General features: G+C 51.0%; 1 protein-coding gene across 1 annotated transcript in view; it reads right to left on the reverse strand.

Annotated features, from left to right (window-relative positions):
* Positions 1 to 5281: 5281 nt before the first annotated feature.
* The window catches only part of IGFBP5 (insulin like growth factor binding protein 5), a 21478-nt gene continuing 6435 nt past the window's right edge, over positions 5282 to 20324 (reverse strand). Inside the window, exons 3-5 of the mRNA XM_019638324.1 lie at positions 11912 to 12141; positions 11138 to 11257; positions 5282 to 9974 (exon numbers count right to left, since the gene is read on the reverse strand). Coding sequence (XP_019493869.1) covers positions 9843 to 9974; positions 11138 to 11257; positions 11912 to 12141 — 482 coding nt within the window. The 3' untranslated portion in view covers positions 5282 to 9842. The remainder of the gene's footprint in view (positions 9975 to 11137; positions 11258 to 11911; positions 12142 to 20324) is intronic.

Consider the following 20324-nt stretch of genomic DNA (forward strand, 5'->3'; position numbering starts at 1 on the left):
GCGAGGCTCAGGAGAAGCAGAACACCTGGGCCCTTACCTGGGTAAGATGAGCTTGTCTTCTGGGAGTAGGAGAAAGCCAAGTCCCCCAAAGCAGACAGATCCCCGGTCATTGTGCTAGGCTGCACCAGGCCAAAGAAGGCAGGACGTTTGGTCCCTCAGCTAGTGGTGGGCCGCCCCGGAAATACATTCATTCAGTGAATCCTCATAAGTCCACAAATGAGGAGCTATTTATTAGTTCCACTTGACAGCTGCGGAAAAGGTCCCCAGAAGTGCCCAACCTCCACATCCCAGGGCCTTGGGGTCCCCTAACACCCCAGAACGTGGATGCTACTCAGCCTTTGAGTTATGCTGCCCCCTAGTGGATGGAAGCAGGGCGGGATGCTTAGAGAGAGCCTGCAGAACTTTGGCCACGGGTAGGATCTGCGCCCTTGAAGCCAGCTGCCCCTACTTGGAGTCTCATTTTTTTCATCCATTGATGGCCGCTCAATCACCGCTCTCCCGTCCCTTCAGTGGTAGTCAGCAGCTGGTTGCTGTCCTAGCTTGGGGTAGCCCCTGCTGGCTCTCCTAGGAAGTGCAGTGGCTCTTAACCTTGGCCAACATTTGAATTGATTGGAGTGCTGAAAAAAAACTCCAAACTCGTGCCAAAGCCCACCATCAAAGATTCTGATCTAATTGGTGTGGAGTGGAGCCCCGGCAGGTATTTTATTTTTTAAGGGTTTCCAGGTGATTCTAATGCGGAGCCAGGGATGAGGCAAGAAGAATGCTGGAGTCGGGACACCTGGGTTTGAATCCAGTTGGTTATTATTCCACGGCCCTGGAGCTATGCCACTCGCTTTCTCTGAGCCACAGTTTTCCTTCTCTGTCTAATGGGGATGATTTCGGCTTCAAATAACGGTAATATTAATGCGAGATGGTGGAGGTGAATGTGTTTTGAAAACTAGGAATATAAAATGGGAGGGGTTATCATGGGGCCATTGCTGGGGTCAGCTCTCATGCCAGCCCCATGCCCCAAGGTTGCTAACTTGCTTGGGTCCTTTCTGTAACGTTTTTGTAGAGTGCCACAGAGGATGCCACTATCTCCCTGCGCAGTTCCATGTCACTTGCCGGTAGCCGTTTTGTATGTACTCTAAACCCTCTGAAGCGGTGGGTTTAATGGGTGTGTGAGCAGCCCCTCTGCCGTGGCTCTAGCTACAGAAGCCGCACTGATGTATAATATAACCTAGAAACATTTGCTAAGAGAAGGTTTAATTGCATCCACGTGGGAAGATGGTGGCTGGGCAGGGAACTTGAAGATGTCAACCCAGTTGCTCACCCTCTGCCAGTTGGCAGACGGGTGTTATACTGCCACTGTGTGGCAGCATAGGGGAACTGCAGCTGAGTTTACCCTAGGCCTGGGAGTCTATTTTGCTTAAGAGGTGGATGGGTAGTCTCAGTCCAGAATGAGTCAACTTGGGCCGCTTGTTAAACTTGGGGAATAATGAGACCTATCCCTGAGCTAGAACCTTAGGAAAGGACCTGGCAGTCTGCATTAAAACATGCCTCCTGAGTGATTCTCATTTGTAGAATCACCTGGTTTCTAGGTAACTTAACTTGTAGGATTCAGGGCAAAATGAAATTTCAGAGCCCCTTGTTCAGAAATTATTAAGAATTTCAAGACAGCAACAGCAGAGCATTGCGCCAAGCACAGGGCCCTGTGTGCTCGCACAGCTTGCTTGCCCTGTGCTTGCACCCTCTGAAGTTGGAGAATCAGCGCGGTAGTGACCGCACCTGTCAGGTGTGTCTTGAACACCAGCTACGTAGGATGTGGTGGTTGAAAGCATGGGCTTGGAGGTGAGGCAGTCTTGGAACAGAATTTGGATTCTATTACCTATGGCTTATGTAACATTGAACACATTTCTAACCTCTGAACCTTATTTATTTCATCTTTAAATATTGAGATCATTTCTATCTCAAAGAATTGCTTTGAGTATATAAAATAATTTCTGTCACATACTAAGCACTGCCTAAATAGACTTAGTATTGTATCCTAGGCTCAGTGTTAGGGTTTTAGGATATGATGGTGAAAAAGATTATGGTGCCGGTCCTGATGGGCTGACATTCCAGAGGAGGGAGAAAGCCACAGAATTCCATGATGACCAGGGGTGTGACAGAGGTATACCCAAGTGCAATTAAGAGGAATAGCTATGTCTCAGAAGGGGTGCAAAAGACAGAATTGTAAGAAAGAAGTAGGAGTTCAGGGAAAGGAGGTGTGTGTGTGTGTGTGTGTGTGTGTGTGGCGGGATTCAGACAGACAGAGCAGCATGAGTTACACAATGATAGTAGAGACCTACCGGTGGTAAAGGGAGGGTGCAGATAGAGGCGTAGCTGGAGAGGAAGTCCGAGGAAAGCTCATCAGGAAGGACGTTGGGTGTCTTGCTGAGGGATTTCACCTTTGGACTGAAGCTCCCAAGACCCAAAGGAAGAATTTAACCAGAGGATGGGCATGACCGGATGTATGTTTTAGCAAGGGAACGCCAACTGATATGTCTAGCATGGAGGACAAGACACGGAATGGAAATGGGTAAAAAGTTCCGGCAGGATCCAGGTGAGAAGTGAGTGTGATCTGAAGTAGGCAGGGGAGGTGGAGAGAAGGGTCAGATTTAAGAGTTGTCAGTGAGGTAGCTTATTTCTGGGGCTTCTTGGATGTAGGGGGTAAATGGAGTCAAGACTGATAGATGGGGGCCAGGCTTGGGCAACTGGGTAGATGGTGGTGCCTTTGTCTGAGATACCAAATAGAGGAGGAAGAAGAAGACGGGAGGAGGTGAAGGGAGATGAAGAGGAGGTGATTTAGGGAGAAAGATGGTGAGTTCAAGTTTAGTTCTTAGTGTTGAACTTGTAAGATATAAGATACAAGATAAGAGCGACAAGGTACCTGAGCTTACAGGATGAGTTCAATTTGGGCATGTTGAATTTGAGTTGCCTGGGTGGGGGCAGGGGACGTGCGCTGGGTGGTGAAGACATCCTCGACTTTCCCTTCATACTTATCCTGGCATCCAATTCAGGAACAAGTCACATCTGTTCTATCTCCATGACATTATTCATATCCATTCCCTTCTCTCCCTCTCCTCTGTCACCTGCCCAGTGAGAGAGGGGATGGCCAATGGAGCAAGTGGGGAGAGCAAAGGAAGGGGGCTGTCCCTTGGAAACAGAAGGGGGACTGAGTTTGGGGGAAAGAGAATGTGATGGCCATATGGGGAGAAGCATGCAAGTGTGTTGTAGACGTGGGGGGTAAGTGGGAGGGAGATGACCTGGTTAGGGGACCTTAGCAGGTCCCCAGGCAGGAAGTGGAGCCTGGGGATTCTGAGGCGATGTCAGCACACACGATGGTGGGACTTTCCCCTTCAGGGCTCAGCAGGACTGTGCTGGAGTGACAACATTGGTGAGGCTTATCCAGGGCAGGCAAGAACCCAGGCAAGTAGAAGCTGTCAGTGGAGCCCCGGGCTTCGGTCTCCCCAGGGGAGGAAGCAGAGCCCGAGAGCGCTGATGGATCAAAAGCTAGAATGGGGAGACCGAAGACTCTCATTCAGCACTAAGTAAAATGCTGACGCTGCTGCCCCCTCGCTCCGCGTCTCTCATTGTCACAGTAGACTACGACTGGGGTGGGAGGCTGGGCTTTTCACACTTCCCACGTGGAACCACGTGGTACCAAGGCTTGGAGGGTGGCTTCAGTGGATGGAGGTGAGACCCTGTAGAGTTGAGGAGTGTCACAGAGCAGTGTTTCTAAAAGTGTGGCCTCGGACCAGTCACGCTGGTCCGCTGGGGGTGAGGGTGGCTGACACGCAGGCTCCAGCCCAGTCTTACTGGATCACAAGGACCCCAGGTGAATGTGTGGTCACTGAGGTGCAGTGTGGTCATTGTCCCGATGACCACTGAACTGTGTGGTGGGGGTGGGACAAGGGCTGGAGCAGCCGGGAGCCAGAATCCTAGGAGTTATATGAGGGCTGTAAGGGGGGGGGGGAGAGCCCCAGGGGAGTAGAGGAGCTCAGGGCTGCGACAGGGGCGAGGTGAGCCCCAAAGGAGGAGCCGCAAGTGAAGAAGAGTCCTGCTTACACCCCCTCCAGGCAGAATGTGGGCGATGCAGGGTGGGCAGCTTTCAGGGGAGAGGCCAGGGGACAGTCCCAGAGCAGGCGGTGCCACGTGGGGTGCCATGTGGGGTGCCCCCAGACCAGCATGGCCTTCCTGCGCGTTATTCTTCCTGACCCCGCCCCCACGTGTCAACACCCCTACAAAGGAAAGTGGGGATGGCCCCCAGTCCCTCTCTGCGCCTCCTAGTGCAGCTTTCACACCCTCCATCTTTGCCTTCACTGGGCCTTGGCTGAATGACCCCACATCCGCAAAGCTATGCCAGGGAAGAGTTTTCGCCACCCAGCGACCCTTCAGGGGTCTGTCCAGTGACTGGCTAAGCCCCTTGCCGGGCAGGGATGGTCCCAATTACTCCATGTGACACATGACTCAGACAGGGCAGGGCACAGGGTTCGGGCTGGGCAGAGTCGAGGTGCCACCAACTCCATCTCCCTGCTGTGCCCATGGACTGGGAGGCCCTCGTAGGGTGCGGCCAGGGGGATGCCTGAAGGGCAGTGTGCTGCTGTGGGCTCCGCAAATGAAGAGGGGACATGGAGGTTGGGAGGAGAGGGGGGGGGGGGGAGTGTAGGAGGAAGGAACGCCGACAGAGTGACTGAGACAGAAAGTTGGACAATGTAGCAACTATGCTCCTTAAGCCCCAGAAAGGTTGAAATCAGAGTCACTAGCCATTTCATAGCTTTTCTCCTCACTGGGCAGAAACAGCCGGTGGGCTGAGTGGGAGAGGGAGGTAGGAGTCCCCTTGGCCAGAGTTTCCCAGGAGTTAAGAGCTTACAAGGCACTAGAATAAGTGACTGAGGAACATTCTAGAAATGCCTTTGTTAAAATCCTCTCCAAGGAGAAGAGACCCGTCATTTGCTTAAGGGTAGATTAAGGCCACTTTATTTAATAAGAGGGGCTGAGACTGAATGATAATAACTGTAGCTAAACACGTATTGACTACTTGCTGTTCTAAGTGCATTGTATATGTTAACTCACTGAAACAGTTTTGAAGGGACAGAGAGGGGCACCCAAGTTCTGGATGGGAGGGTGGGTCTGGGGGCGGGGGTCCCCTCTGTGCTGCCTTCACCTGGTCCTCTCTCTTTCCCTCTGGAGTGTGGCCTAAGGAGTGTCCTCACCCTTCACCTACCTTCCCTGGGACCCGGAGGAAGCTGACGCAGGCTAACTGAATGCATAACTTTATTAAATAAATGCTTTGTCATGACAAACGACAAAGATCAAGGAGTAACATAAATTATAAGTTGAATAAATAGTATACAGCAATCTTCACTTTTTTAATAAAACGTGAGATCCTCTGTTTTTTCCTTTTTTATTTCCTTAGGTACAAAATGCTAAACAGGAGGCGAGTTCTTCCGCATTCAGGTGATTTTTTTTTTTCCCCGCTTTTATTTTTTTTGTCACCACAAACTGGTTTTGTTTGTTGGTTTGTTTTTCCATCGTTTTCACCAGTAAAGATTATGAGCATTTATTTAAAAAAAAAAACAGTTGAAAACAAAAAAGAAGAGAAAATAGAGCTATGGTATGTATGTATGTAAAACTATCAAGAACTACAGTAATATGTGCTGTGGTTATTGCTGTCTTAAAAAAAAAAAAAAAACCAAAAACACAAACCGGTAGGCAACTCGGAATCTGAAAGATCTTGTCTGACAACTGTCTATCCATGTGGGCTACTGTGTGACAGTGGTGGTGGCAGGTGGGACTCAGGCTGGTGTCTGGGGACCAGAGAAGTGGGGTGAATGGGCGCAGGGCGGCTGGCCCTCCCCCACCCCCCTTTCCCCATCCAAAAGGAGTTTAAAGAGAGCAGGCCAGAGTCTGTGGAGATGGCTAAGCTATATACTCCGTTAGAAAACCAAGAAAGTATGCTTAAAAAAGGACACAAAACCTAAGAGAAAAAAAAAAAGTGAAAAGTGCAAAATACATCTTGCACTTTAGTGGTTTTAAAAATAAAGACAGTACAACGCCCAGGTTGCTGGCTGGTAAAACCCCATCCCCTTGTCCCACCCCTTCTCAAAACTTAGCATCCTTTCTCTTGGAAGCCACCAAGGTCCTCTGTGAGGCCAGAGAGTCTCTTCTCCTTGGCCCACTCTTCTGAAGTTCCCATTCTGAGCTGGAGCCCTCTAGGGACTCAGCAGATGCAGAAGGGGAATGCTGCCCCCTCTAGAGGGAGCTTGGTGGTTGCCATGGCAGCCAGTGGCTGCTAAAGAGCTAGGTGGTAGAAGGGTGGTTACAGCGGCCCACCTCCCTCAGAGGAGGCTGACCCTGCAGGGTTACAGTGGAGACCACCAAGTTGGCGATGGGAAAATGGGCAAGAGGAGAGGAGGTGGGACCACACAGGGCCTCTTGGGCCACCCCTTCTTCCCCCCGTGTGGGGGTTGAGTGTCTCCAGGCCTGCCTGTCCAGGCCTGGCTGTCGGAGAAACTTCCGCGTCTCTCCTTTCCTAGACGCCCTGCTTTGCCGGGGTGGGTAGGGTGGCTCTGGGGGAAGGAGAATCAGTCCTGGCTGGGCCTCCCTCCATCACCTGGCAGCAGTGGGGTTATGGTCTGCACCGCTGGAGTGAGGCGTGAGTCAAAAAGGGGATGGGAAGAGATGTCCTACTGGGGGGCAACGTTTAGACTAGAGGCCAGAGAAAGTCTGGAGCTGAAGGCCTCTTGGTGAGCAGTCAGTGGCTGGCAGGCGGCCTGGAGTCAAGGAGATGCCCACTCAGGACTAGCTGGCTGGCAGCGGTCCACACCTGCCTCCCTCCCACCCTGCCCAGGGCACGGGCTTCATTGTCCTCAGTGACTCCCTCCCCATGGTCTCCCCACTCTGGGCTCAGGCCAGGTCTTCCCTTTGAGAGGTTTAGTTCCATCGGTCATGAAGGTCCAGTGTCCTCTAGAGATTGGCCAGCTGACCAGAATCACCCCCTGCAAGCCCTGGGGACTCACAGGTTTGGGTTAGTCGTCATGAGCTTTGGAAACCTGAAGAGACTGGTGGAGTTAAACCAGGCCACAATCCCCACCTTGTGGCTGACAGCAAAGAGCTGAAGGAAGGGGCAGAGGCCCATTCCAAGTCCAGTAAACAGTGTGGGGAAAGGGAGAGCCCTCTCAGGAACCAGGTCCAGGTCTGGGGAAGGGTTGGGCTGGGGTATACAGTTCCTGGCTCAGTCTTTTCTTAGGGGGAATGGCACCCCAGTATCCACTTGGCAGTTCCGTTAGATGACTGCTCAAGATCCAAAGGAAGAATTGGGCAGAAAGAAGAGGGAAGTGGGAAAGATTCATGATACTGGCCTAAGACATAGAAATGTGAGTTGGGGGTTTGGGGACAGTTGCGCAGAGAGATGGGGGCATGCTGGCACAGCAGGTCAAGTAAGTCCTTGCAGCTGCCATTCCCGTCAGGCCCTTTGTCCTGTGAAGATTGACCATCTCTGCCATCCCCAGCCAGCTGTCCTGTCCGGGGGAGGAGGAGACATCCCCCCAGTTCCACAGCTGCATGTTGTCTGCTAGCTGGACTAGATTTGCTTGTTTGCTGTCCCTCTTCATTGCCCCAAGTTCAGGATTGGAGTGGTTTCCACGGTGTCATGGCATCGGGCAAGAGTGGAGAGAGCTGTGTTCACAGCGAGAAAGGGTCTCCTTGCCAGTGTCCAAGCCCCCTTTCCTGGCAGGCTATCTCAGCCTCAGAGGACAGCCTCAAGGCCACCCATTTGTTGGGGAAATCAGTGGAGAATGGGATCGTTCTTGGTTCCGAATGTGGCTGTCACATCACAGCACCTCCCAAGCGTCCATTCCCTGGTTGTCCTGGGCCTTTCTTCCATCCTCCACCCCAGCGAGGAAGCCTGAACTGACCAGAGTGGATGAAGAGCTTAAAAAGACTCCCTGGCCTCAGTCCCTCATTGCAGGGTGAAGGTGGGCATGTGAGCACATTGTCTTGTCCCTTCAAAAGCCAGTCTCTCCTGATCCTTGCTTGTGTCCAGCTGCTAAGTCGAGAACCCACCTAACGCTACCCACCTTCCATGTCTCTAAGGCCTGGACTGAGCTCATTTCTCCCAATCAACCTGTCCCCCTATTTTCCTCTCTCCTGCCTCTTGAATCCCAGAGAGCTTCTAGGATGGGGAGCCAGGAAGTTTTTCTTGGTTTGTCCCCCTTTCTGTTGCTTTGCTTCAAAGCTAGAATGGGGCTGTCAGCCCCCTGTTCCTCCAGCCCCCGGTCCCTTCACTCCATCTGCTCTGGCCTGAACAATCACTTTTACTGTTTCCCTGCCTTTAAAGCGTTTCCTCTCCATCTCACTCTTTGCCATTTCTCCTTTCAGTCTCTCTCCTACTCTGCCAGTGTGAAGTGAGAGAGGCTTTCACAATGCAGGCTCTGCCCGGATGAAATGGAAAGGCTAGGCAGGACCAGTAGGTCACAGTTGGACCTGTTGGGCTCGTTCAGGGTGGGGTCCAGAGATGCTTACTTCTGGAGGATCTGAAGATTAACATGGGATGTACTGGGGAGCATGGTGGGTGCATGAACACACGTGCACGTGGGAAATCATGAAAAAAATCCAACACTGTGTCCCACAAAGGGTTGAGTCTGCTGCTCATGGGAGGCAGGCAAAGCTGGTGTTATAGGTTGTGTTAGAAAAATATGGGTTTTCTTGGTTTTCCCAGAATGAGGAAGCTCCTCATTGCCCCCATAGGAACTACGCTGAAGAGTTAATGCAAACCTTTGAAAGGAAGGAAGGAAGAAAAAAAAAAAAGAAAGAAAATAGATTTATATGCCTATATATGACTATATGGAGCCTTGTAGATAAATACAAGCCCACATTTTTTTTTTTCAGCCTATCCTCCCCCACAGAGGCTGTGCTAATTGAGAACTGAATGCGTTGAGGGGCTGAAACCACACGCTTCAGCTGGTAGCTTTTGTCAACAGGGGAAGAACAGGTCTTCCCACAATTGGGGTGTGTATTGATTTCTCAAAGTCTACATGGGGAGTGAAATATGCACACATACTTAATACTTATGTATCTGCACAGGGAAACCTATCTATCTAGTATCACTTGGTTATTCATTTGCTTTGTTTTGAGAGGAATGGAATGCATTTTAGTTTTTGTAAATTTGGGGGGAGAGAACACTCTACCGGGGTGAGAGGAGAGGAAGGAGGTTCGAGCCGCCCAAATTGCTGGCTGGAGGAGGAGACAGATCCAGGAGAGGCACTGGAACCTTCTGTCTTTTCCTTTCTCCTCCTGTGACCAATCCAAACTGGGAAAACTCCAAGTGTGTCATGGAATGCCACATCTTCGGGCCATACCATCTAGCGCCCAAACGTCTCCCCAACTCGGGCCAGGGCTGCACCTGAAAGACGGATCCAGCCACCGTCCCCATGATCTTTCCTTCCTGCCCACGTTCTTCTTTTCCTTCTCGCAACTCTGTTCATCTTTCCCTCTCTTCTACACCTTTGCTTTCTTCCCTTCTCTTTCTCCTGTTCTTCCTCTCTCCCCTTCCCTATTCATTCAACTTGCTTCAAAAAAGAAAACCACTGGAAAGAGGGGAGGGGTCTCCTTAGCTTTCTGCATCTCCGTTGTTGCCGTTTCCAAAGTTGAGACCTTGCTAGAGATTCCGAGGTCCTCAGTTTCCTCAAATAGATAGATATATGTATTTTTTCCCTTAAATGAGATGAAATGAGTGGCATCCTGGGGTGGAGGGAGGCGCTGGCTGGAATCAGGGCTGGGGGTGGGGTGGGGTGAGGGGAGAACGGGGAGGGGACACATCACTCAACGTTGCTGCTGTCGAAGGTGTGGCACTGAAAGTCCCCGTCGACATACTCCATGCCTGGCAGTTTCATCCCGTACTTGTCCACACACCAGCAGATGCCACGCTTGCGGCCACGGGAAGGCTTGCACTGGGGGTGGGGAGAGTGACAGGCAGTGAGGACGGCTGGGCCCCAAGGCTCTGCTCCTGCCTGTCCCTTCAGCTTCTTACTCCAAGACAGACTTGCACCCCCAGAGAGCCGAGGTGGCTGTACCCAACCCTTGAGGTTCTGGTGTGCCCACTGCATGGGGAGGGCCTGGGGAAAATGCTGATTTAGGGTAGTCTGCCCTTGGCTCCCACCTACAACCTCTTTTTTAAGTCAGCCATTCAGGGCCCTTCAACTTGGTATTCTCCCGAGAGCTATGATCTGATGATCTGATGAAGATGATGATGATAATAAATAATAAGGCATCCCTTGTGTAGCTTTACCATGTACAAGCACTACTACTTAATACTTACTATATAGTAGGTACTGTTCAAAGTGCTTTACAGAGATTAATCCATTACACCTTATAATCATGTGAGAATAATAGGTACAAGTATTCTCCATTTTACACGAGAAACTTGAGGCAGAGACATTAAATAACTGGGGCCAGACAACACAGCTCGTAATTGGGAGAGCCAAGAATTGACCCTAACTTAGATGAGGGGTACCCTTATAGAGTATCAGGGTCATGTGTGAGGGAACTTGTTAAAAAAGCAAAATTCTCAGAGTCCACCCCAAACTTACTGATCAGACACTGAGGAGACCTGGGGGTCAGCCATTAGTATTTTAAAAAGCCTGAAAGGTAATCCTGATACCCCAGGTAGCCTGAGAACACTTGACTTCATGTACGGCAGGCCCAATTGAATAGGCTGAGTACTACTGGTTAACCATCAGTGGGGTTGCCGGTAGCCTGGCTGTGAATGGGACATGAAATGATTTCACGTGGTACATGGTAAAAATGTGTTTTGAAGTCATACACGTGTGTATGCGTGTATATCAGAAAAGTAACACCTACAACATGTAATGTGACACAGTGATATAAAGTTTCCTTTTTACATGACTTCATGTAAATAAGGTTATTTACTTCCCGCAGGTTATAGTGTAGGAGAGAATGGGGACAATCACAATTGGGGTTCGTGCATGGATATTGGAGGTTCAGGAAACACTAATGTTAACGACAGAAACGGTAAGCATTTAGAAGTAGAGCCCTCCTGGCAAGTGCCCTTCCAGGAGCCCACGGAGCCTGGGGGCGTGGGGTGGGGGCGTACCTGCTTTCTCTTGTAGAATCCTTTGCGGTCGCAGTTGGGCAGGTACACGGCCCGGGGCACCATGCGTGGGCTAGCTTTGAGCTCCTGCAGGGAAGCCTCCATGTGTCTGCGGCAGGGGCCCTGTGTGCAGACGGGAGGGATGTGAGGCATGGCAGGACCCAGGCAGAAATCACCTAGGTGTGCAGGGCGAGTAGCCCAGGGTGTGGGGGCCAAAAGGTCTGTAGGGAAAGTCACCACCTGCTGTTCCAATTAGTTGCTACCAAAGATCTTTCCTCCCTCTCACCTGTCATACACCATGGGTGTATAAAGTATGCAAAACCTGCATTTTGACCAGGTACAGAGGCACACTGCCCCGTCTGTCTTCCACACCATCCACCCTCAGCTTTTCCACGCTGCTGGGAAATTGTTGGGAGGTGGTTGTGTGCGCATGCGCTAGGAGTGGTCCGTGCCTGCCTGGGTGAGGATAGAGCGCCAGGTCGTTCACACACCTGCAGGGTGCTCGTGTGCTGTGTGCTCGCTGTGGCCGGCTGGCGCTTCCTTTGAGGGAGCGCTGCCTCTCCTCCTGCTCACTCAGACAAGCCCTGCGTCCTGATAAATGTAAGCACTAAAAAATTCTCCATGGCAAGTGGTAGGTCCTTTGCTAAGCCTAGCCTAAGCACCTCCTGTTGCCACACATGCGCATTTAGATGCAGGGAAAGGTCAAAGGTCGGGATGATGGTAGATGCTGCAGGGTGCAGAAGCAGAGGGAGATGGGGGAGAATCCTTGAAACTCACCTGCTCAGATTCCTGTCTCATCTCAGGTGCAGCGATGACCCGGGGGTGAGCAGTGTTCTCAGCTCCCCCCACAAACTTGGACTGGGTCAGCTTCTTTCTGCGGTCCTTCTTCACGGCCTCAGCCTTCAGCTCGGAGATGCGGGTGTGCTTGGGCCGGAAGATCTTGGGGGAATAGGTCTCCTCGGCCATCTCGGAGGTGGTGGGGTCCTCATGCTCTTGGGAGTCTCTCTCTACAGGGAGAAGGAGGCGGAGGGTCAGCCTCGGCAGCTGAGGCACAGCTGTGCAGGGCCCAAGGCTCGGAGGTTGGGGTGAGGAGACGGGGTCTCTGTCCTCCCGGAGCTCACACACGAACCAGGGCACAAGAATCAACACTCAGGTAAGTGGTGGGAAGTTGTTGGCGTGATTGGAGTCCCGTAGAGCGAGTCTAGGAAGACTGCATGGAGTAAGAGTGTGTGGAAAAAGTAAAGCTGATAAATGAGGGCAAGTTTGACAGGAGGGAGAGGGATTCTGGGGGGGGGGGGGTGGGGAATGGGGGATGGTAGGGTGGGGGTGGGGGAGGAACAACAAGAGGAGGGAACCTAGAAAGCCAGAAATGTGGGGCCCGGAAGGGAACAGTGCTGGATGGTGTGGGGGGACGGAACCCCAAGGCCTCACTCCCGGCTCTGACTCAGAGCTAGCTCTGCATTCTGGGCCCTGGATAGGCTGGAACGTAGCTCCAGGCCAAGAGAGGCTGACAGCTGGCTGGGACTGGTGCAGTTATATATAGGAGTGACTTGGTGACAGTCTATACTTAGCTGACTTATGACCTTTACAGAAGTAGGACTTTGTTCATTATTTGTTGATCTGTTAATTTCACTGCCCAACCTTTTATCGGTCCACAGATTTCCATTAATTCTTATCTCACAGGCACCCTCCTCTGAGTCCCCATTTCTCCTCCCAGCTCCATAACCCCACCAGCCCAGGCAGATCCAGGTGGAGAGGTCTCCACTGCTCTTCTAAGGGGGTGGCAGGGTGTGGTCAGGATGCCCATGGCAGGGCATGCAGGGGCAGGGAGGCCTGCCTTCATTGTCCTCTTTTCAAATTCTAGAAAAAGAAAATAGGGCTTTGAGGTGACCCCAAATAGCTAAAATGAGGTGCAGGAAAATCCTGTTCTCTACCCACTTTGCTCTCACTGAGCTGCCCAGGAGCCCGGTGGCCAGGCACTGGGGTGGGAAATGGAAAGAGAAGGCAGAGGAGGGGGGGGAGGGGTGGGAGGTGCAGGGAGAGAGAACCTGGGTGTGAAGGCACTGTTTTGTGTCCCTGGGGCAGGAGCTCTCAGCCCAGGGGAAGTTCCAGGTGTGTGTTAAGGGAGGTATTTGGAGACCTGGCCAAACCTGGTCAGGATGGCAGGTGGCAGGAAGCACCCGAGCACCTGTTTGTGTCTTGGCTCAGGATTTGTCACATTTAATTGAACAGGTATCCGGTCTTTAAGGCCCTGGCAGGGAAGTTCCCCGCCCTGCAGAAGCCTCACAGGTTTGCAGTGTTCTGGGTGGTGAGCTGATTTCGGTATTTATTCCCAGGAGAGGAAGATGACAGGGAGAAAGCAAGTAGCAAAGCAGTGGGCAGGCTCTCCCTGAGCCAAATTCAACTCCAGGATCCCCGTCCCCCATGTTTGGCCTTTCGCTCCCTCTTCCTGCCATCACTTGACTCAGGGCTCCGTCTCTGCTGTATGAAAAGCTGCTGCGATGATTCACGCACACGGTGATGTGCCTGGTCAGTGGAATGTAGCCTTCTAGGAATTAGCTAAAAGAGTGATGCTTTGGGGGTAAACCAACTTTTCTTGGTTGTGGGACAAGCTAGAATGGGGGTGGGATGTAGGAAGGAGCTTGACTGGTTTGGGGGTTGGGGGGACGCTGTACACATGGAAAGGCTAGGGCCCTGTTTCCTAAAACTCGGTCTCAAACCTGAGGCTCAGGACTTGGGGAGAGGGTTTGAGGAGAGGGGAATGCTAACCATGGCATGGAAGTGTTGCTGAGCCCGTCTCACTGAGTGACTTGAGACTCTTTATACTCAACCTCTCTGGACATCATCAAGCATCCTAATCCTTAAAAAGCAGTTGGTGACTGGGGAAGAGGAGAGGCCAAGAGATGGTTGCCTTTGAAAGGCTGGGAGCATTCTGGGGGTGCATGGCCATAGCCCTTCTCTAGTCAAGCCTGTATGTAGCCAGATGAAGTGAGGAGAGGAGGGTGAGAGGGCTGGGGGCGGACCAGTGCATGGAAGGATGAGGCTCTCCTTCAGAGGCTGCTCCAGGAGTCGCCTCTCCAATGGGAGGGACCCCAGGAAGCTGCTCACCCCCAGTGGCTGGCTGGACCAGCTCCTGGAACCCTTCCAGTAAACCACCTAGCTCCTCCCCCTGTGCCCAAGCAGAAACAAGTACATGCACCTATCCCAGGAACACTCTTCCTAGTTCTTAAAGACTTCAGGGATGCCATCCATCCTCCTCTGGCCACCCGTTTTAGGGGGACTCCTCTGTCCCTTTAGTCAGAGGGTGTCATCTGCCAGATTTCATTTCACCTTCTCTCATAGGGCATGTCTCTCTCTGGCCTTGGTGGACATAGAAGTGTGTTGGCGTACAGCCCTGCATGTATCAACAGCTCTTGTCAAGACTCCTGACTTCAGAACGTCTAAGAAGTGCTGTGGGTTGCCCTTACCCTTGAGTCCCCCTTCCTGGGAGGAGGCTGTTAATGGTTCGATAAGCTTTGGGGTAAATGTACTTTGACCTCTTTTAATCTTTTCTCTGAAAGTGTTCAAGTATGGCCTTGGGGCTATGCAATGATGATGCTGGAAAACAAAATGTAGATTCCTGTATCCTCGTTAAGGAACTCAAAACACTTGCAAACCCTGTCTCCTTCTCTGGGCCTCACCTGGGCGGAGGTCCTGCGGGCATACCCTCCCCAGTTTGCAGGGTTTTGGGCTGCTTCTGAAGGGCAGGCTTAGGGTTTTGATGTGCCTCCTGGTTTTTGGTGCCACTTAACCCGACAGGACCTATTACTTAGGCAGGAGAGTTGAGTATCAAAGATACTAATCAGGGCCTTGTGGTCACCTGTAGGCTCCAGAGAGACAGTGGAAAGTTGGCGCGGAGCCAGAGCAGAGCCACGAAGATTAAAGGGCTGGAACGTAGGCCTGGAGCTGGAATGCCGGTGCCTGCTTAGCCCTGCTCAGCTGCTCTGTGGCCGAGTCATAAATAGGCTTTCACTTCGGGAAGGGTTTAAGTTTGAGATAAAACGAGAAGGTACCCGTAGGCTGGCAGCTCCTGAGCTATTTCATCAAGAGAACACGGGCCGAGGTGGCAGAAGGGATTTGGGTGGGACATAAGGGAGGACTTCCTGGTGAATTGCCCTGCACAGGAACAGCAACTGGAGGAACGGAACCATGCAGTGGGTTCTAGAGCCTGTTCCACAAACAGGTCAATACCTCCACATGGCCAGTAGATGGCGGAAGAGACCGATGGCCACACAGCATGTTTCCCGTGCTTATTGCTAGAGACTGTAAATAATTTTAAAATCTGGAATTCGTGTTGCTTCTCTCTCCTGTTTCTCTGGCAACCTCCCAAACCCTCTCCATCTCTCTGTGTGTCTGCATCACATATTTAAAGAGTCAGGGAGATGGACAAGCGAAGGCTGGAAAGGACCCATGTGAGGGGAGGGTGGACAAGGCAAGTGTGGGGACTGGAGGTGAGAGAAGGGGGCAAGGATTGATCTGTGCACAACCCCCTGCTGTTTCTTTAACCTGCAATTGAAAAGTGAGCAGGGGAAAAAGGGAAACATATCTGACCTCCTTTCCCATCTGTAGAAGTTAGTCATTTTGAAAGGATTCTGCAGATGGGCACCATAGAATCCTCAGTATTGTTCCCGCCTCTCATTCCATGATCTTATCTGGTGACTGAGGAAGCAAGGGCTATCATATAGTCCTGATATTTACCTGTGGGGTGGGTGGGCTCTGATTCTGCTCTGACTTCTACCCCCAGTCCTGCCAGCCAGCTCTCTGATGGTCCCAGCCCCTGCCATGTTAGGGTGGCCACTTCATTCCTCCTCCATTCATAAGGCACTGCCCATCTATACTGGTGCAGCAACATCCACAGAGGCACAGACAGGTACATGGGCCCTCCCCGTGGCAACATGAACACCTGCGTGAGGACTACCTAGCTCTCGTGACCCAGCAAACACAGTGGGTGCAGGGCCAGCCACTACGGACCAGAGGCATCCTCGGGTGGGCAGGTCTACTCACGGCACAAGTGCACAATGCACACTCCCTACCCAGGCTCCAGCGCGACCTTTTGCTGTCACTGTTTTCTTTCAGCAGTTGGATGCTTTAGGAGCAGAACCAGGTGCGTGCTCTGAAGCAGCATTCTGACCCCATCCCGCTCCCCAGTCACAGCCATGGATGGGTCCAGTTGGGGACCTGCAGCCCCCTGCATCTGTTCTCTCACCCTGGGGCTCTCAGTCATGCCCTGGCACCATTAACAGCCTGCTCCGCTCCTGGACTGGTGGTAGTTTCCCACTCTCTGGACCTCATATTCAAACTTCAGAGGAAACTGGGTGGCCCAGATCTTGCGACTTTGCTTACGGAAACGGAAGAAACTGAGGCGTACTTGGAATTCACAGCTCAGGAAGAATGTAGGGCTCTGCCAGGCCACCTGGACCCGGGGAGAGGAAAGTCTCTTTTTCTAGCCAGAAGGCAAGATGGGTTCGCCTGGAATCTCTCTACAAGGAATGAAGAGGGGAGCTGGGTTTCTACTGGCTCTCATTCTAGCTCCCTCTGTGGAATTTAAACAGTAAACTTCCTAAGGGTGGAGGTTTGCCATTTATCTTTGTCTCTGTGGCGTATAGTAGCCAATAAATAATCTTTAAATGGAGATGCATGGATCTATGCAAGAGAAAAAGAGAAGTGGGTCTTAGTGGCTTCTCTGTATATAACCTGGGGTACATTAGAGCTCAGTGGATGCCCTGAGAGGTCATTTCATTGGTGCCCCTGTCCCTAAGCATAATAACTGCCACAAAGGGAGCTCGAAGGCAGAGGAATGAGCCTCACAGGAGAGGGACAGAAGTAGGGATCTCCTGGGTCTGCTGGGCTTCTCTTGGGTCTGCACTGTCCGATACAGTAGCACTAGCCACCTGTGGGTATTTAAATGGATAGATATTAAATCAAGTGACAAATTCAAGCCCTTAGTTACTCTAGCCACATTTCAAGTGCTCAATAGCCACATCTATCATTGCAGAAAATTCTACTGGACAGCTGGTCGGAGGGCACTGACCCATTCTGGGTATGGCTGGACACCCTGCACCCCGTCCCCACCTTGCCCCGTTTCCTAGCCAACCTGCAGCCTCCTGTTCTTTGCAACAACACGAGGCTTAGAGAGGAATGACGGATGGGCTGCTCACTGTTTAAAAAAACGTAAGGCATGTCTCAAGTCTGTTAGTCTGACAGTTTCCCAGCTGTGGATGCCAAATGCCTGTTACACTGTGTGTGCGTTCCTTCGCATAGAGAGAAAGGGGACAGGGGCGGTAGGGAGGGGCTGTGGAGCCTTCCAGGGGAGCTGCAACGTCCCTCCTCCTGCCAGTTCCACCCCTGGCCAGTGTCTGCCTTGCTCCACTCTCTCTTAGTTTTCTTTTCCTCTGTGGTCAGTGACAGACTGGCTTGTTCTGGGCTCTTTTTAACCTGAAGTATGGGCTAAGAAGGAAAGAAACACTGACTTTCCAAGAGGAAAACAAACCCAAACAATCCTCATCCTCAGAACAGTTGCAGGAAGGGAGAGGTTGCAAGACGACGCTGGAGGGGAGTCCTACTGACTGGGGGTGAGCGGCAGAGGTGGGAGCAGATTCAGAGTCAGTGACGGGACAATGAGGGCAGTGGGCTTACTCCACTGAGTTCCTTTCCCGCCTGCACCCCATTTCAGGCCAGAACTAACATGGTTAATTGCTCTAAACCAACAACAAAGTTGGCCAATGTGGGTATTTACTTCTCTATCTTGAGCAGAGACATAGACATCATATAGCAAAGCAGATTCAGAATCAGAAGCCAGACTACTTGCCGTTAGCCTTCTGTCACTCTTGGGAGGAAGAAGGGGCTTCTGACAATCGTTCAATAAACCTTGGTGCAGATTTACTTTGACCTCTCTTAGTCTCTTCCTCCCCTCTCTTTGCCTCGGTTTTCTCATCTGAATTATGGGAAGGCGGGCAATAGCCCCTTCTCCGTTGGGCTGTTATGAGGATCAAATGAGTTCATATATGCTAAATGAGTTGATATATGCTAAATGAGCTGATATATGCTAATTACCGCTCAGCACAGGTCTCTGTTACCTCTCACTTCCCTAGTTCCAATGATCAACTAAAAATTTGGTTGCTTTGCACCTGGTTGACAGGTGTCTCCTTGTAGATCACAAGATCTAAGGCTCCCTAGAACAGAAAGGTCGGCAAGAAAGTGATGGCGTTCCATGCTTGCCTCCAGGGAGACTGACTGCCAACCCCAGGTGACAGGGACTTTGCACAAGTGCTTCTGGGAAGCAGACCCCCCTAAGAGAACTCACCCTGGGAATCTGTCCCTCTGTCTAATCCCATCCCTTTATGCTGCATTAAGGCACTGAGTCTCCTTCCCTAAAGTTGGAAAGAGAAAAGGTGACCTGCCTCTCTCTACAGTGTAGATGTGGCAGGTGTCAATTTGGTGACACTCTCCCAGAATGAAAGGCTGTGTACCACTCACACATCCCCCACTGTCCAGGGACTAGAGGTAAAGAAAGGATCCTCCTCATTTTTTTTATTCTCCCCTGGGGCCAAACTAGGATTCAGGGCCGGGACTCTGGTAAACATTTCTTGGTGCCTGGGAGACAGTTGGTGATAAATTGACACATAAGAAATACACATTTATACACGACTCCCAAGATGAGGGTCTCCAGCCAGGTTTCTTTCTCGAGAGGCGGAAAAGGTAGAGCATGCTCAGTAGAAACGTCTATATCTGTTCCCCTACACGCCCCAAACCAGAAGGCAATGGAGGGGCTAGGTGGGGAGCAGCCTCTGCATGGAAGAAGGGGAGATGAGGAGGGGTTGGAAGCTCGGGTCCATTTCTCTGACCTGGCAACACTTCCACTCATGACTCATCACGGCCCATTCAGAACATTACAATTAGGCAGCCACATCCCTCCAATAGTCCCGCATGACCAGAAGGGGGCGCAGCGAGCAGCTGGTTTGAACTCTCGTCCCCCTACGAAGAGAGGCACTGGTAAGGGTCAAACAAGGGAATTGTCTCCTGTCTGGCAATCAAAGCTCAGGCTCTCTTCCTTTCTGACTCTTTGAGGGCAGGTGGAGAGAGTGGAAAAAGCAGTCCCCTTCTCAGGTGCGGGAGGGGCTTGCTGTGGCTACTACCCACATGCGGTTCCTCACACTTCCAGTGCGGCTAATGGGCCTGGATTTTCAAATTTATTGCATTTACTTTGAATTTGAAAACCAATATTCGATTTGGTTATTGGGCAATTTTTGAGTATGTTTGTAACAATTCAGGCATATCTACTTTTCAACTGTAAATTTTACAAAACCTAAAAATATAGATCACATATGTCCAAGGAAAATTTAGAGCCTGAAGTGTGATATTTTGTAAATATAAACTACAACTCAGATTTCAAAGATTTAATGTGAAAGAAAAATATGTAAAGTATATCATTATTTATTTGGGGTATATGTTGAAAATGATAATATTTTGGATATATTGAATGAAAATAGATGATTAGAATTAATTTCACCTGTTTCTTTTTACCTTTATAAAAAATGTGGCTACCAGCAAATTTCAAGTGACATATGTGGCGTGTGTTATATTTCAATAGAACAGTGCTGTTCTCAAGGGTCTATACTGAGAGTCATCTTCACCGGGGTGACAGAGAGACATTACAGTGATGGTACAATCTGCACGGCTCAGGATACCTGGAGCCCACATAACACATCTCTGCAAACCAGCAGAGGCCATATGAGGTTGGGTTCTGAGTGCAAATTCAGTCAGGGCCGTGCTTCAGGGTTTGGCAAGGAAAAGGCTGAGGGATCAGAAATGAGAGAACCTATTTATTTTAAAACTCCTGTGGGGCTCACCTGGCAGTCCAACTTAGTGGAAAGAGAGACTTCTTTTATCTGCTTCTTTCTTGACAATTGGGGGGTGGGGGGTGGGGGGAAGCTGCTACAGCCACCAGTATGATCAGGATGGCTGTTAGCAATTCCTCAGATCAACTGTCATCTGTCTGGAAGCCTATCTCTTCTTTCTTTCTGAAAGATCTCCTATAGGTCTGCATGTTCAAAAAAGCTGTGACCCTCTTGCTCACTTCCTTATCACGTTTGTGGCATGTGGTTTTCTCTCTTCTGATTTAGAAATCCCTCACTTACTCCCTCCCCCCCTC

This window comes from Hipposideros armiger, unplaced genomic scaffold, assembly GCF_001890085.2.
Source record: "Hipposideros armiger isolate ML-2016 unplaced genomic scaffold, ASM189008v1 scaffold_38, whole genome shotgun sequence".
Classification (NCBI taxonomy): domain Eukaryota; kingdom Metazoa; phylum Chordata; class Mammalia; order Chiroptera; family Hipposideridae; genus Hipposideros; species Hipposideros armiger.